This window comes from Pseudophryne corroboree, chromosome 9 (genome assembly GCF_028390025.1).
Source record: "Pseudophryne corroboree isolate aPseCor3 chromosome 9, aPseCor3.hap2, whole genome shotgun sequence".
Lineage (NCBI taxonomy): Eukaryota > Metazoa > Chordata > Amphibia > Anura > Myobatrachidae > Pseudophryne > Pseudophryne corroboree.
The window spans coordinates 27484111-27502217 of NC_086452.1; the positions used below are offsets into that span (position 1 = coordinate 27484111).

The 18107-nt window shown below is 44.3% G+C and overlaps 1 protein-coding gene across 4 annotated transcripts in view; it reads left to right on the forward strand.

Annotated features, from left to right (window-relative positions):
• NEGR1 (neuronal growth regulator 1) overlaps positions 1–18107 on the forward strand; it is a 748460-nt gene that overhangs the window by 547403 nt on the left and 182950 nt on the right. For all 4 annotated transcript variants that reach the window (XM_063939089.1, XM_063939088.1, XM_063939090.1 and 1 more), the window contains exons 5-6: positions 11161–11281; positions 14313–14464. In XM_063939089.1, the coding sequence (XP_063795159.1) occupies positions 11161–11281; positions 14313–14464 (273 nt within the window). The remainder of the gene's footprint in view (positions 1–11160; positions 11282–14312; positions 14465–18107) is intronic.

Sequence of the window (18107 nt, forward strand, 5' to 3'; positions counted from 1 at the left end):
TTGGGCTGCTGTAATGCAGAAGTTTGCAGCAGCAGGAGGGTGCTTTGGTTTATGAGGATCCTTGTAGGGTACAGGTTAGACGCATTCTTATTTTTGCATCAAAGTATTAAAGGATTGTTCTTTTGGATCAAGGTTATTTAAATGAAATAAAGGAGGGTTTCCTTTATACGGACACTTTCTGCGAGGTCACACACGCACACCGTCCCTGCAAAATGGTCTTGTATTTTCCAGCACTGATCTGGTCTCCTCCAGGGGCAGTTCCAAGAGCCATTTGGTGAGCATTGACCTTAGAATGCGGAAGGCAAGAGTTAGGCTCACTTGTCCACGTGAGAGCCTGATTCTGAGTTGGACGTAAGTGGAAAGCAGACCGATGTCACAAATGTCTGCAATCTGCGGATGCACTCTGCGTACACTGGTGGGAACTTGCATTATTTAGTCCTGTGCTGCAGCACAACACAGGTGAACGCCACATTTCTACATGTCCCGCCACCTTGCTGACTTCTCTTGGCACCAAGACTTCAACCATTACTCCGCTGCAGACAGCACTAAGTGGGGGGGCTTTAACCCTCACGCTCTGCTCATGGTTCCACTGTTCAGTATGCAGCCCCAATAGTTTTTTTTTAAAGATGGCGCTGTGGCTCAAGGGTTAAGCCCTTCATTGTTGCAGCCACCATCTTAGACACATGGGCTGTCTCCCCCCCCCCCATGTTGTAGCGAATTTATATGTTCCTATGAAATATAATAGAACAGGAAGAACTCTACCTGTGAGCAATCAGATTTCTTTGTGGGACATGCGTGCGACCAGATGCTTTACCAATTGAGCGTTGGGCAAACTGGGATTTACACCCGACTTGTTGGTTCTCCCAAAATTTCAAGAGACTCACAAACTTTGGAAACTCACCCACTTGGACCTCCCCGTATCTCCCGGAGGGCAATTGTGGTTTTCAGAAAAGGGAAAGTAGAGTTTAATAAAGAATTTAGGGGGACATTTACTAAGCAGTGATGAGAGTGGAGAAGTGAGCCAGGGGAGAAGTGTCCATGGCAACCAATCAGCACTGAAGTAACATCTATAATTTGCATACTTTAAAATTATACAGAGCTGCTGATTGGTTGATGGGGAAATTTCTCCACTGGCTCACTTCTCCGCTCTTATCACTGCTTAGTAAACGTACCCCTTAGACACTACCAATTGGGAACGGAGCGTGGCTAATATCAGCATAGGCTTCAGTCCAGAGTGGTCTCGTTCAGTGAGTAGAGTGACATCATATAAGAAGTATAATAGATATAATCGATAGAGAGACGGACAGTGGTATACGTCACACGTAAATTATAGCTAGCATTAACTGTAGGTCAAAGAACACACTATTATATTACGCACCGTTCTATTGGAGTTTCTTGAATCCACATCTGATTTTCTGCCACTATAAGATGATGTCATTTCCTCTTGATATTGTGTTAAAAACGTATGGTGAGTGCGCAATTCAGTGGGTTAAGCGCACAGTTCTTTGTGCCGTATGTATAATCCTGTTTCATGTCAAGTGTTTTTTCCACCGCCCTTCTTTGTGGGTAGCCATATGTTGTATAACAACTAATCGCCATTTTAAGGGATTATTTTACAAGAGACTTTGATTAGTAAACTGTATTTCTTGTTAAAAGATTACTAGCGTCACATATTATTAAAGATGAAGTTCTATCAGTTATGAACAGTAACAGAATAATAAAACCAATAAAAATACAATTATATTGTTACGTTGCAATTTAAAATGAATAGATCTACCCACCCTTGTATTGTTGTTTTTTGACTTTAGCAATTTATGCACAAGTGATGCTTATATGTGTATAATTTACTGTAAATAGCTTCTGTATACACTAGCTGTGATGTCGTCACTTCAGCACACTTTAGGACATTTGGAGATATTCAATTAGTGCCGAGTTTTCCAACAAAATCGGCACTAATTCAACCGTTTGGGATTCAATATCGGCCGTTTTCGACAGTTTTTTGCTCCGTTTTCGTCACACCTTTTCGACTTTTTGCATAGGCAAAAGCAAACAAAAAAAACCTGTCAAGCACCCACAAATTCGTCAAAACACGTGGATTGGCGGCGAATTCGCCAATCCACGTGGTTTTCGCCTGGGCGGATTTTTGACACGTCGAAAAATCGGAACAGGCTTTGAATAGGTCGAATGTGAATTCGGCCTACAAACGGGCGGAAAGTGCAGTTTTTTCGATTTGGCCTATAAACGGGCGGAAAGTGCAGTTTTTTCGATTTGGCCTATAAACGGGCGGAAAGTGCAGTTTTTTCGACTAGTTGAAAAAAACAGCACTTATTGAATACCCCTAATTGTGTGTATTATAAGGAATAACACACCTTTACTGAAAATGATAACGGATATTAAGGGGCAGATTCAGGTGGCCACGGGGCATACCGTGCGGCTAAAGATCTGCCTGGAGCTATTCAATTAATGCCACCCCAGACGGTGCATTTAACACAGAGGAGCTGCAAGGAAAAATCCTGGTTAAGTGCACCCTCTGGGGCTCACTGCATGGGGTAACCCGTAGATTCTGGGTATTTTACTTGGAATCTATGGGTCAACATGTGTTAGTCGTGGTTGCACAGCATGAAGAAATTGGCTAACAATTCAATAGTTCCAGGGGTTAATCCCAGATCTTGAACCTGGCTAATTGAATCTGCCCCTTTTGCCACCTCCTAACTCTGTGTGTTATTTAATATGCCTTGACCTGCAGTTGAATGCCTTTCTATAGTCATGCAGCGCCATGAGGACGTCTATCAGCCATATAATTTACAGTATAGGATACACTATCTCATAAATTATTAACATAACTAGTCATATAGGGGGTAATTCCAAGTTGATCGCAGCAGGAATTTTGTTAGCAGTTGTGCAAAACCATGTGCACTGCAGGGGAGGCAGATATAACATGTGCAGAGAGAGTTAGATTTGGGTGGGGTGTGTTCAATCTGCAATCTAATTTGCAGTGTAAAAATAAAGCAGCCAGTATTTACCCTGCACAGAAATAAAATAACCCACCCAAATCTAACTCTCTCTGCACATGTTAAATCTGCCTCCCCTGCAGTGCACATGGTTTTGCCCAATTGCTAACTAAATTCCTGCTGCGATCAACTTGGAATTACCCCCATAATGCACACATATGCTACAGGCCGTACAGGCAAGGATTCCGACAGAATCTCTAGTTTCCTTGTTTCTAGGGAACCCTATGCCCGAGAGATCTGGTTGCCGACACAGCCTCCGCATTTATAAGGTCAGTTGTGCCTTAATTTATTTCTTTTTAAACTGAAGTACTTGGAGACATAATCCGGCTAAATATTTCCAAATGAGTTGGGCCATTGCTTTAATCATACTTGATTGCAGAATATAATTATGCCTTGCCATTTAGAAAAGATAATGGATTACACTACTGTCCGCACAGTGACAGGGGACAATAATACCGCCCTTTGGCATTAAAACAGAGAGCGTGACGTCTGGACTCACTTGACATGCAGGAGGGAGAATCGGCAGGACGGCATTTCATAATGTCATTATTTCACAAACTCCTGGGGAGCTCTGAAGGAACTTTCATTTCCATGGACACCAGAACTTTGTTTTGGTGGATGAAACGTTTCTGGTGGATGAAAATGATAATGTAAGAATGAGAAGAGGGAACGGAACACGTGTTACAGGCTAAAAGATAATTAAAAGTTCTGATAGTTAAATAGAACATATCCTAACAGAGGCGGGTCACTAGAGCCCTGGGCCTCAGATCATATTGGGGGATAGGAATGAGGCATTGAGGTCTGTCCTCCTGCAGACTCAGCTCTGCTGGCAATGGTCAATGTAGCCCGTTTTTGTTCCGAATGGCTGTTGCATCCTTTCCGACAGTGGTAGTATGTACTTGGGCACCCTGTGCTTAAAGCTGGGCACGCACATTGGGCACACACTGAGCGATATATCGGGCGTTCAGTTGAATACCAAATCGCGTCGGCCCTGCAGCAAAGCCTATGGACGATATATCCGCCGATATATCGGCGCTTCTGGCTGAGTGCACGGGCGGTCTACTGACCACCTGCACACTTGCTGCAGGGACCGCCGGTAACTGACATCTGGCAGTTAAATGCCCGCCTAGTTGTGACGTCAGGCACGACACCTGGCGCGGATGATCGGTAAGTGTGTATGCACTTACCAACTGTAAGATAGGTCGGCGGATCTACTGATTCGTCTTCCAGGTGTGTACACATCTTTATTTAGGCGGGTTGGTATATGTCGCTTGAAACAGGCAATCTGTGTATGCCACTAGTGCCACTTTTGACAATACTACTTGAACCAGTTGAACAAGGTGTGCCCATAATCAGGGCGGTAACTAGAAATGTTTGAGGGGTGCTGCTGCCCAGGTGACACCTGCATTTATCTGGCATGGTGCCTGGAAGTACTCCTGAGCGCCATTTGGCATGTACTTAGGAAGTGCCTGACTCTCAGTTTCCTGGTCCAGGCCCCTCTTCAAGATGTCATGAAGTCGCATATGCAGCTAGGATGCGGCCAGTGCACGGCGCGATATTGCCATGCTATGGCGCTGCCAATAACGAGGCAACCTAAGTCTCAGGAAGCAAGATTTAGGGGAAGCTAAATAAAGTGAAATTACTTATTTGGTGACAGTTTTTTTGATGCAAAAATAAAGAACTCCAGTGAGAGCAAGGGCACTTACCTGTCTGCAAGGTGGGTGTGATGTGTCTACACAAATTGCACCTTGAAACACCACCCAACTCCGTCAATGCTGATTGGACAGGGGCAGTTAGCATCACCATCTGCCTTGCCCCGCCCACTTGATGATGAATATGGTGCCATATCATGTGCACCTCTTCTTTTCATACTCTGGGCGTCCATGAAAAATCCTAGGCTGCTGTATTGTAGAGCGCATGGTCAAGCCCGTTTTGAAATCCTGGATATTCAGCACTTGGTGGTGGCATGGTACACCGTCTTGGGTGGGTGGCTGCACCTTTTTGGCAGGCCCGGTCCCCTGGGTAGTTTGTAACCACTCTCCTGCCAACTCGGTGTGGATGAATGAATAGTGGTCAGGTACAATGTGTAAGCAGCACAGTCACTAGACAACCCGATGTTATAACTACAGTCTTAATGACCTTCTAAAAATCTACGCTATGTCCAAAGCACCAATACTGGGGGCTCTGTCATTGGCCTTCATTAGCATGGTACTGGATTTGACTCCTCCTCTGTCATTTGCATACTGGAGTAACTGGCATTAGGCAGTAGAAAACATCAGGTGTGATATACAGTGCATACTGTAGGTATGCTACTTTTTTATATTGGTGGCATAGAAAATAATGGTAACAAATGTTTTATGGAGAATAAACCAAAACCCCAATTTGAAAGAATTTTTATTTCTAGGATAGTTTATTTTTTGTAACTCTAGTCATCTGTCAGCCAATCTAAGGCAGGACTATATATATACACTATATATATATATATATATATATATATATATATATATATGTATGTATGTGTGTGTGTGTGTGTGTATGTGTATATATATATATATATATATATATATATAGGTTCCGGTATGAATAGTCGACCATGTTATGGTCGACAGTCATTAGGTCGACCACTATTGGTCGACATTGACATGGTCGACATGGACACATGGTCGACACATGACAGGTCGACATATGAAAAGGTCGACATGAGTTTTTTTACTTTTTTTGGTGTTGTTTGCGTAAAGTAACTGGGAACCCCAATTAGTGCACCGCGTCCCCTCGCATGGCTCGCTTCGCTCGCCATGCTTCGGGCATGGTGCCTTCGCTCCGCTACCGCTTCGCTCTGCACACTTTACTGTTCCAATCATAGTCCATGTGGATCGTAAAGTATGGAGAAGTTCCCCAAAAGAAAAAAAAGTTAAAAAACTCATGTCGACCTTTTCATGTGTCGACCTTTCATGTGTCGACCATTTTCATGTGTCGACCATGTGTCCATGTCGACCAATAGTGGTCGACCTAATGACTGTCGACCATAACATGGTCGACCATGTGAACGGATACCATATATATATATATATATATATATATATAATTCTAATCATCTATTTATAATAGCGCCACTAATTACGCAGAGTTCTACACTTTGATAAATGCCTTCCATGGTGTAATAGGTGCAATGAGCAATAAAGGATACTATATATTATATACAGTATATAGTATGGTAGGTATAGGTACCTAGAACAAAGAGAATAGGAATGGCAAGAGGCAGATTCTCCCCTCTACATTGTTCATTTACGTCTCTATGGAAGAATATTCTTCTAGATAATTCAGCCTATTTCCCGGATAACAATATAAAGTCACGGAGAAAAACCTCTAACAAATGACAGTGCGAGCTTTTAGTAAAAAGAGTAAATTTGTTTTGTAGGAAAATGCCAGAATTGCCTGAGCTTAATGCATTAAAATGGTAAATTAATTAAATTAAAAAGTTTGTTTAATCATATTATGCGGATAATCAACAAAGGTAAATTGGAAAGTTCCTACCATGGTAGCTGGGTGTAAAAGTTAATAAATTCAGCTCCAATTCATTATGCACTCGCTAGTTATAATAATTTACTGTCCATTGCAAAGCTTTATAAGCATTGTAATTAAATATAAAATGCACATTAGAATTATAATGAGTAATTAGGGTAACATAACTAATATGCATGAAAATCCCACAGCTCATTAAAATGTTAAAAGACAAAAACCTATTCTTGCAGATTATTTTGCATACCGTCTGTAAGTGTAACCGTGTGTCTGCCGCCGCGCCTAGACGAGGCTCTGTGACATTTATGGATTGTATGCAGATTGTTTGATGATATTAAACCCATCAGGCCTGCACAGCTCAGCTGGGATTTCCCCCAGTAGTGTTTGTTTCATCAATGAACCGTCCTCAGAAGTTCTCTCGCCATCAGATAACGTGCGCCATATGAGACATTTATCCTCATGCTGCCATTTAATTTCCCCTCCGTATTGCCCTGTAAAAGGAGGTTCTTGGTGATCATGTATTTGTACATAGCCATCCTCTCCGCATTACCTTGATTGCATTGACTGTGATTGGTGCTCCTCACAGTGACTGTAATTGGTGCTCCTCACAGTGACTGTAATTGGTGCTCCTCACAGTGACTGTAATTGGTGCTCCTCACAGTGACTGTAATTGGTGCTCCTCACAGTGACTGTGATTGGTGCTCCTCACAGTGACTGTAATTGGTACTCCTCACAGTGACTGTAATTAGTGCTCCTCACAGTGACTGTAATTGGTGCTCCTCACAGTGACTGTGATTGGTGCTCCTCACAGTGACTGTGATTGGTGCTCCTCACACTGACTGTAATTGGTGCTCCTCACACTGACTGTAATTGGTGCTCCTCACAGTGACTGTAATTGGTACTCCTCACAGTGACTGTAATTGGTGCTCCTCACACTGACTGTAATTGGTGCGCCTCACACTGACTGTAATTGGTGCTCCTCACAGTGACTGTGATTGGTGCTCCTCACAGTGACTGTAATTGGTACTCCTCGCAGTGACTGTAACTGGTGCTCCTCGCAGTGACTGTGATTGGTGTTCCTCACAGTGACTGATTGGTGCTTCTCACAGTGACTGACTGATACTCCTTACAGTGACTGTAATTGGTGCCCTTCACAGTGACTGTAATTAGTGCTCCTCACAGTGACTGTAATTGGTGCTCCTTGCAGTGACTGTAATTGGTGCTCCTCACAGTGACTATAAGTGGTGCTCCTCACAGTGACTGTGGTTGGTGCTCCTCAGAGTGACTGTAAATGGTGCTCCTCACAGTGACTATGAGTGGTGCTCCTCACAGTGACTAATTGGTGCTCCTCACAGTGACCGTAATTGGTGCTCCTCACAGTGACTATGAGTGGTGCTCACAGTGACTGTGATTGGTGCTCCTCACAGTGACTGTAATTGGTGCTGCTCACAGTGACTGTGGTTGGTGCTCCTCAGAGTGACTGTAATTGGTGCTCCTCACAGTGACTGTAAATGGTGCTCCTCACAGTGACTATGAGTGGTGCTCCTCAGAGTGACTAATTGGTGCTCCTCACAGTGACTGTAATTGGTGCTCCTCACAGTGACTATGAGTGGTGCTCCTCAGAGTGACTAATTGGTGCTCCTCACAGTGACTGTAATTGGTGCTCCTTACAGTGACTGAGTGGTGCTCCTCAGAGTGACTAATTGGTGCTCCTCACAGTGACTGTAATTGGTGCTCCTCACAGTGACTATGGTGGTGCTCACAGTGACTGTGATTGGTGCTCCTCACAGTGACTGTAATTGGTGCTCTTCACAGTGACTGTGGTTGGTGCTCCTCACAGTGACTGTAATTGGTGCTCCTTACAGTGACTATGAGTGGTGCTCCTCAGAGTGACTAATTGGTGCTCCTCACAGTGACTGTAATTGGTGCTCCTCACAGTGACTATGAGTGGTGCTCACAGTGACTGTAATTGGTGCTCCTCACAGTGACTGTAATTGGTGCTCCTCACAGTGACTGTAATTGGTGCTCCTCACAGTGACTGTAATTGGTGCTCCTCACAGTGACTGTAATTGGTGCTCCTCACAGTGACTGACTGATGCTCCTTACAGTGATGGTGATTGGTGCTCCTTGCAGTGACTGTAATTGGTACTCCTCACAGTGACTGTAAATGGTGCTCCTCACAGTGACTATGAGTGGTGCTCCTCACAGTGACTAATTGGTGCTCCTCACAGTGACCGTAATTGGTGCTCCTCACAGTGACTATGAGTGGTGCTCACAGTGACTGTGATTGGTGCTCCTCACAGTGACTGTAATTGGTGCTGCTCACAGTGACTGTGGTTGGTGCTCCTCAGAGTGACTGTAATTGGTGCTCCTCACAGTGACTGTAAATGGTGCTCCTCACAGTGACTATGAGTGGTGCTCCTCAGAGTGACTAATTGGTGCTCCTCACAGTGACTGTAATTGGTGCTCCTCACAGTGACTATGAGTGGTGCTCCTCAGAGTGACTAATTGGTGCTCCTCACAGTGACTGTAATTGGTGCTCCTTACAGTGACTATGAGTGGTGCTCCTCAGAGTGACTAATTGGTGCTCCTCACAGTGACTGTAATTGGTGCTCCTCACAGTGACTATGGTGGTGCTCACAGTGACTGTGATTGGTGCTCCTCACAGTGACTGTAATTGGTGCTCTTCACAGTGACTGTGGTTGGTGCTCCTCACAGTGACTGTAATTGGTGCTCCTTACAGTGACTATGAGTGGTGCTCCTCAGAGTGACTAATTGGTGCTCCTCACAGTGACTGTAATTGGTGCTCCTCACAGTGACTATGAGTGGTGCTCACAGTGACTGTAATTGGTGCTCCTCACAGTGACTGTAATTGGTGCTCCTCACAGTGACTGTAATTGGTGCTCCTCACAGTGACTGTAATTGGTGCTCCTCACAGTGACTGTAATTGGTGCTCCTCACAGTGACTATGAGTGGTGCTCACAGTGACTGTAATTGGTGCTCCTCACAGTGACTGTAATTGGTGCTCCTCAGAGTGACTGTAATTGGTGCTCCTCACAGTGACTGTAATTGGTGCTCCTCACAGTGACTGTAATTGGTGCTCCTCACAGTGACTGTAATTGGTGCTCCTCACAGTGACTGACTGATGCTCCTTACAGTGATGGTGATTGGTGCTCCTTGCAGTGACTGTAATTGGTACTCCTCACAGTGACTGTAATTAGTGCTCCTCACAGTGACTGTAATTGGTGCTCCTCACACTGACTGTAATTGGTGCTCCTCACAGTGACTGTGATTGTTACTCCTTACAGTGACTGACTGATGCTCCTTACAGTGACGGTGATTGGTGCTCCTCACAGTGACTGTAATTGGTACTCCTCACAGTGACTGTAATTGGTACTCCTCGCAGTGACTGTAACTGGTGCTCCTCGCAGTGACTGTGATTGGTGTTCCTCACAGTGACTGATTGGTGCTTCTCACAGGGACTGACTGATACTCCTTACAGTGACTGTAATTGGTGCCCTTCACAGTGACTGTAATTAGTGCTCCTTACAGTGACTGTAATTGGTGCCCTTCACAGTGACTGTAATTAGTGCTCCTCACAGTGACTGTAATTGGTGCTCCTTGCAGTGACTGTAATTGGTGCTCCTCACAGTGACTATAAGTGGTGCTAACAGTGACTGTGGTTGGTGCTCCTCCCAGTGACTGTGGTTGGTGCTCCTCAGAGTGACTGTAAATGGTGCTCCTCACAGTGACTGTAAATGGTGCTCCTCACAGTGACTATGAGTGGTGCTCCTCACAGTGACTGTAATTGGTGCTCCTCACAGTGACTATGAGTGGTGCTCACAGTGACTGTGATTGGTGCTCCTCACAGTGACTGTAATTGGTGCTGCTCACAGTGACTGTGGTTGGTGCTCCTCAGAGTGACTGTAATTGGTGCTCCTCAGAGTGACTGTAAATGGTGCTCCTCACAGTGACTATGAGTGGTGCTCCTCAGAGTGACTGTAATTGGTGCTCCTTGCAGTGACTGTAAATGGTGCTCCTCACAGTGACTATGAGTGGTGCTCCTCAGAGTGACTGTAATTGGTGCTCCTCAGAGTGACTGTAAATGGTGCTCCTCACAGTGACTATGAGTGGTGCTCCTCAGAGTGACTAATTGGTGCTCCTCACAGTGACTGTAATTGGTGCTCCTCACAGTGACTGTGGTTGGTGCTCCTCAGAGTGACTGTAATTGGTGCTCCTCAGAGTGACTGTAAATGGTGCTCCTCACAGTGACTATGAGTGGTGCTCCTCAGAGTGACTATAATTGGTGCTCCTCACAGTGATTGCAGGAGGAGGGGCTCATTGATCATGCATGTAATTATCATTGTCTCACAGAGGAGCTGTAGCAAGGTAATTTGTGATGAAAAGAAAACATAAAATCACACAGCACATGTTACATCTATCTGTTGACCTTGCACATATACATACGTTTATGTCCTAATTTTGCCCTCTGCTCCTGTTTTTTTGTGGTTTGCAGGTTCAGCTTCTGTAGTAATGTACATTGTATAAGCTGCTACACATTGTGTATATATATAAATGTAATAAGGTGTATATGAATGTGTGCTTTTATGCGTGTCATTTTTATCCCTAGTTGCACCCACAATTCTGGAAATAACACCATCCGGAGTTTCCCTGGGGAAAACAGGATTAATCAGATGTGAAACTGCCGCTGTCCCATCTCCATCCTTCGAGTGGTACAAAGGAGAGAAGAAGTAAGAGTTACATTTGCTGCATCAGAATAAACGAGCATGTGGAACTGGTTTAGAAACACACTATATATATATATATATATATATATATATATATATATATAACCTTCCACAATGACCCGGCACTCCTGCGGTCCCCTCCGCAATAGCAAATCTGCTCCTGGTGCCCTCCTCCTAGAGGCAGTCCTCTGAAGTATATGGCATGCAATGAGGCGGCACTCCGGAGACTTTAAAGTGAATTTATTGCAGTGACACTGCAATAAATTCACTTTAAAGTCTCCGGAGTGCCGCCTCATTGCATGCCATATATATATATATATATATATATATATATATACATACTATGTGTGCATGCCCTGCGAAGTGTGTAGCTAATAATCATCTGCTCCAGCCTCACAGATCAGCAGACTTTGCGGGTCATTCCGAGTTGTTCGCTCGCAAGCTGCTTTTAGCAGCTTTGCACACGCTAAGCCGCCGCCTACTGGGAGTGAATCTTAGCATATTAAAATTGCGAACGAAAGATTAGCAGAATTGCGAATAGACACTTCTTAGCAGTTTCTGAGTAGCTCCAGACTTACTCGGCATCTGCGATCAGTTCAGTGCTTGTCGTTCCTGGTTTGACGTCACAAACACACCCAGCGTTCGCCCAGACACTCCTCCGTTTCTCCAGCCACTCCCGCGTTTTTCCCAGAAACGGTAGCGTTTTTTCGCACACACCCATAAAACGGCCTGTTTCCGCCCAGAAACACCCGCTTCCTGTCAATCACATTACGATCACCAGAACGAAGAAAAAACCTCGTAATGCCATGAGTAAAATTCCTAACTGCATAGCAAATTTACTTGGCGCAGTCGCACTGCGGACATTGCGCATGCGCATTAGCTACTATTCGCTCCATTGCGACAAAAAAATAACGAGCGAACAACTCGGAATGACCCCCTTTATACGTTTTATACCTTTCACATTTTTATTGATTTTTTATATTACAAATAAGGAATAAATGGGTCAGAATAACACAGAAACAAGAGACCATTTAAATGAAATAAACTCTCCCACCGTCTTGTTAACCAAGCTGCTGGTTTAGATAATCAGGTCCTAGTCCCATCAGATCCCTGCTGAAAACAAAACTATTAATATTACTTCTACGCTCATTAAATCACACGTCGATGATTCATAAAACCGTCCCTATGTGCGGAGTGAGCCCTCATTGTGCTGCCATGTAATATACAGTATACACCAGCTTCCAGTGCTACGCCCAGGGCCTGTGAAAGGTTTCTCCGCACCCTAGGCAAAACTTCAGCCTACTGCCCCCAACCACCACCAATAGCCACTTCCCAGCCCTTCAGATGACTTATAAGTTCTACAGCCACCACTTGCATTAAGTTCAAATAGGATGTTTCTTTCAGAGACATCTTCAATTTTGACTCAGTGGTGCCCCCCAGATCCCGGCGCCCTAGGCAGCTGCCTAAAACTGCCTAATAGTAGAGCCGCCCCTGGCTATGCCCAAACTTTCTTCAGCTTTCAAAGGACAGCCTTTTGTCAATTCTAATTGTGTTAAATCAGAGGAAGGTAACATAGAAACCCCAGTGGGACTGTTGTCAATTTAGACTATAGGGATGGAAAAAGATTCTTTATTACCCTAATAATCAGATATTCAAAAAAATTCATAGAATATCGCATTTTTCTGTTATTTTCTTTTGCTGTCGCCACCCTGAAATGGCGATTACAGAACACGGATTGGGGTGGTACTTATACCACTGTGACCCATGTTTATTCACATTCTCCATGCTTGGCGAAACCAGGCAAATCTTTTTAGCGACAAGGGATATCGCTAGTGTTAGAAGTGTTATTATCACCGACTGTGACCCCTTGATGTTTAAGGCGAAGATGGGAGTTAATGTGTTAGTTGTTTAGATTTTCATTCATTTGTAACAGTGGCCCTCATTCCGAGTTGTTCGCTCGCTAGCTGCTTTTAGCAGCATTGCACAAGCTAGGCCGCCGCCCTCTGGGAGTGTATCTTTGCTTAGCAGAAGTGCGAACGAAAGATTAGCAAAACTGCTACTAAATAATTCTTTGCAGTTTCTGAGTAGCTCCAGACCTACTCACAGATTGCGATCAGCTCAGTTCGTTCAGTTCCTGGTTTGATGTCACAAACACGCCCTGCGTTCGGACAGCCACTCCCCCGTTTCTCCAGACACTCCCGCGTTTTTCCCCTGACACGCCTGCGTTTTTTAGCACACTCCCGAAAACGCTCAGTTACCACCCAGAAACGTCCCTTTCCTGTCAATCACTCACTGATCAGCAGTGCGACTGAAAATCGTCGTTCGAACACTAGCAAAAGTGCTAAATTGTGTGTTAAATAACTTAGCGCATGCGCCCTGCGTACCTGCGCATGCGCAGTTAGCAACAAATCGCAGCATAGCGAAAAATCGGCAACGAGCGAACAACTCGGAATGACCACCGGTGTTCAGTGAATTAGGGGGAGGTGTATCAAAGCTTGGAGAGAGTACAGTGGAGAGAGATAAAATACCAACCAATCAACTCCTGTCGTTTTTCAAACTTAGCCTGTAACATGGGACTTAGGAGCTGATTGGTTGGTACATTGAGGTAAATGTATGAAGCAGTGATAAAAGCGTGTGAGCCAGTGGAGAATTTGTCCATGGCAACCAATCAGCATTGAAGTAACATTTATCATTTGCATACTATAAATCTATACAGAGCAGCTGATTGGTTGCCACGGGCAACTTCTCCACTGGCTCACTTCTCCGCTCTTATCACTGCTTCATACATTTACCTCACTATCTCCATCCACTTTATCTCCCTCCATGGTTTGATATATCTCCCCCAGGCTCGCATTTTCTGATGCTTTCACGCTAAACGTCTGTTCTTACCGTTGTGCTGGACGCGGCTTATCTCCACTCAGTGGTAAAACATAAAACCAGATTGATCCACTTGGTGATACAAGTGTACTGAGTGCTTCAATAAAGACTGCTACATCTGCAGAAGCTGACGGATGGGTGATTTATATTTCTACAGACTCACAAATGGACAGAAAGGCATCCTCATAAAGAATTACAGCACCAGATCGATTCTACACGTCTCTAACGTAACAGAAGAACATTTCGGCAACTACACGTGTGTAGCGGTAAACAAGCTGGGGACCAGCAACGCCAGCCTGCCGGTGAATCGTAAGTAACTAGTGCGGTCTATGCTGTATGGTGCTAAGGTCCAGTACTGTTGTGGATAGGGGGATAGCATGCCTACTACTAAATAAATATTCATAGTAAATACAAGTTGGCTTATATAAAACAGCAGCTTATAACATTACCAAATATACTGTATGTGTAAATGTTTCAGGAGCTTATGAGCTCAGTGTTGCAGGGGGAGATACGGTATTTTTCTGCCGACAGCCGACTTCTCATCAGTAATCCGTTTGAAAGACTCTGACAATTAGCTCTTCTGTTGCAGAAAACGGCTTATAACAATTGCTTGCGCTCAGCTATAGTGTAAATAGGGTTTCAGTTCCTGCGCATGCATGGAAACTTTTCCATATATATATTTGTTGGTTGTAACTATGAAAGTTCCAATAACAAAGAGAAACAACACTCTTTTTGTAATGTATTTTAGCCCACCGCTCCTCTTGTTTGTAATTATTCTTCAAGCATTTATGTAACCCACCCACCCTTCCTTCCTTCCTTTCTTCTCTTCCTTCCCTTCCTTCTCTTACCTTTTGTTCCTCCTCTTTTTTTCTATTCCCTTTTCTTCTCTTCCCTTTGTTCCCTTCTTTTTCATTTTGTAGTTCTTCTCTTTTCTTCTATTCTCTTCTCTTCCCCTTGCATACCTTTCTTCCTTCTCTCCCTTCCCCATCTCCACTTCTCTACCCTTCCTTCCTTCTTTTACCTCCCACCTCTTCCCCTTTTTTGATTCTCTTCTATTCTGTTCTCTTCTTTCGCTTCTTTTTAATTACCTTTCTTAACTTCCTTTACCATTACGCTTCTTCCATTCTATTATCTTCCTCCTCTTCTATTCTTGCTGCTTTTCCTTTCTGCCTCTTTTCTTCCCTTTTCTTCCACCTCTTATTTTTAATTCACTTCCTTCCTTCCGTCCGTCCTTCCTTCCTTCCTTCCTCTCTCCCTCCCTCCCTTCCTTCATTCCTTATTTCCTCCTTCCTTTCCATTCTTCTTTCTCGTCATTTTTTCAGTTCCCTTCCTTCTCTTCTCTTCTGTTCCTCCTCTTTTTTCTATTCCCTTTTCTTCTTTTCCCATCGTTCTTTTTTTCCCATTTCTTCTTCTTCTTTTCTATTCTTCTCTCTTCTTCCCTTTCCCTTGCATACCTTTCTTCTCTTCCTTCCTTCCTTCCTTCCTTCCTTCCTTCCTTCCTTCCTTCCTTCCTTCCTTCCTTCCTTCCTTCCTTCCTTCCTTCCTTCCATCCTTCCTTCCTTCCATCCTTCCTTCCTTTCCTTTCCTTTCCTTTCCTTTCCTGCCCTTCCTTCCATTTCCTCCTTACTCTTTGTGCAAGCTAAGTTCAATTATAAGTAGAGATTTTTAGTTTCATTAAAATGGTAATACGGTCTGTTCCTTTAAGATGATTATATTAAGATGATATTACTAAAATTTAGCAAATTCATCTTAAATTGAATTTCACCCAGCTCAGATCTCACCCATTTCCCTGGTGAAGGTTGATGGACGGGGGCTCTGTGTAATAGTTGTTGCTCATCGTGTCACCATGGTTCACCTCCGCAGCATGATGTGGCAAGTGGCAGGATTACCCTGCGGGCGATGATTGCATGAACCACATCACTACGCCTGCGGCACTAGTCACTTGGAGCTCCCCTCTGTGATTTCCCAGGGGGAGGGTCACAGAAGTTGCCAAGTGTGTTCTAAGTAAGGGTCTAACTATCGTCATAGGTTCAGGGTGTAGCTGGATTATAAGATAAAATAAAGATTTACCAATGTAAATTTGTGTACCAGGAGGGGAGAAAAGGGTAAATGAATAGGATAATGTTACATCGGTTTTATTACTGTATCTGAATGAGAAATCCTATGCTCATCCATCGGCGCTATATAGCGTGCGTCCGTGTCACATGGCGACATGGCGGACCTGTCCCATGACACCCGGATACACAGATTGCCAGTAAGGTCGTAGCAGGGTGATATTCTGACATTTACACATGCAAATAATCCTTGATGGATAGAGCGCTTACTACTCTGTGTGTTTGTCTTTCATATCAGTCTTGCATACTAATTGCAATTTCAGCTAATCTCCATGCACGGAATTAGCCTTTAAACTGTGACTTTTATGTGTGATATTGAGACTCTGCTCAGGGGAGAAATGTCCGTTTCTAATCCTTTCCTCATTTTCGGATGATAATGCGTTGTTAACCTGATGAGTACCGAGCCTGGAGCGCAGGGGGCGGGCTCAGAACCTGATGCAGAGACGAATGAATGCACATCTGCTTGCAGAGCGCATTGTGCGTGGTTTTGCACTGCGCATGCTCCAGTGCTTAGAATACACAAATACAGGCGATACATAGTCGTATGTATTGCAATCATGGCTCCACTTGTGACTGAAATGGGCGTAGGCAGTGGTCAGTATGGGTGTGTCCCTGGAACTGCGGGCCATGCGGAGTTAGATAGATGAGTAAATACGCCTGCTTCCAGGTATGTCATTTGCACCAAGTATAGGCTGGCGCCAGGTGAATATGCACAATTGTTTTCCTGTGCACGCCACACTGAAGCACATACTTCCGATTTGCGCTCAGCTCTGCCGCAGGCCATCGGGGCGGTTGCTTTGTCAGTTGTAAATGCAGCGCATAGAAGTGTAAAGGTGCATACACACTGAGCGATTTTCCCTGTGCCAGCGATGTCCACAGTAGGAGACTGGAAAGTGGTTCACTCGGCTGGTAAAACAGCCCGACGGACGGCGGCGGCCAGCGATGATGCGGGAGCGCACATCAGCGTTCACCGCTCATCGCCCGGCCATACACACTGGCCGAGTTTGAGCTCAAAGTGGCTCAAAACGCCAAAAGTGAGCTCAAAATCGGGCAGTGTGTATGGGCCTTAAAACCGCGTCTTCAGCGGAGGGAGCACGACAGACCGGATCCTGCTTACCTGTACATGGTAATGCCATTTCAGGCAACTAGTGACATCACTAATTACATCACTGAGATATCACTAATGACATCACTGAGACGTCACTAATAACATCACTGATATATCACTAATGACATCACTAATGTCATCACTGTAACAGCACTAAGGGGGTAATTCCAAGTTGATCGCAGCAGGATTTTTGTTAGCAGTTGGGCAAAACCATGTGCACTGCAGGGGGGGCAGATGTAACATGTGCAGAGAGAGTTAGATTTGGGTGTGGTGTGTTCAATCTGCAATCTAAATTGCAGTGTAAAAATAAAGCAGCCAGTATTTACCCTGCACAGAAACAAAATAACCCACCCAAATCCAAATTACTCTGCACACGTTATATCTGACCCCCCCCCCCTGCAGTGCACATGATTTTGCCCAATTGATAACAAACTTGCTGCTGCGATCAACTCATAATTACCCCCTAATTACATCACTGAGACATCACTAGTGACATCACTAATGATATCACTAATAACATCATTGAGACATCACTAATGACATCATAAGATATCACTAATGACACCACTAATAACATCACTAATGTCATCACTGTAACATAACTAATTACGTCACTGTAACATAACTAATTATGTCACTGAGACATCACATGACATCAGAGACATCAGTAGTGACATCACTAATGACATCATTAGTGACATCACTGAGACATCAGTAGTGACCACTGAGA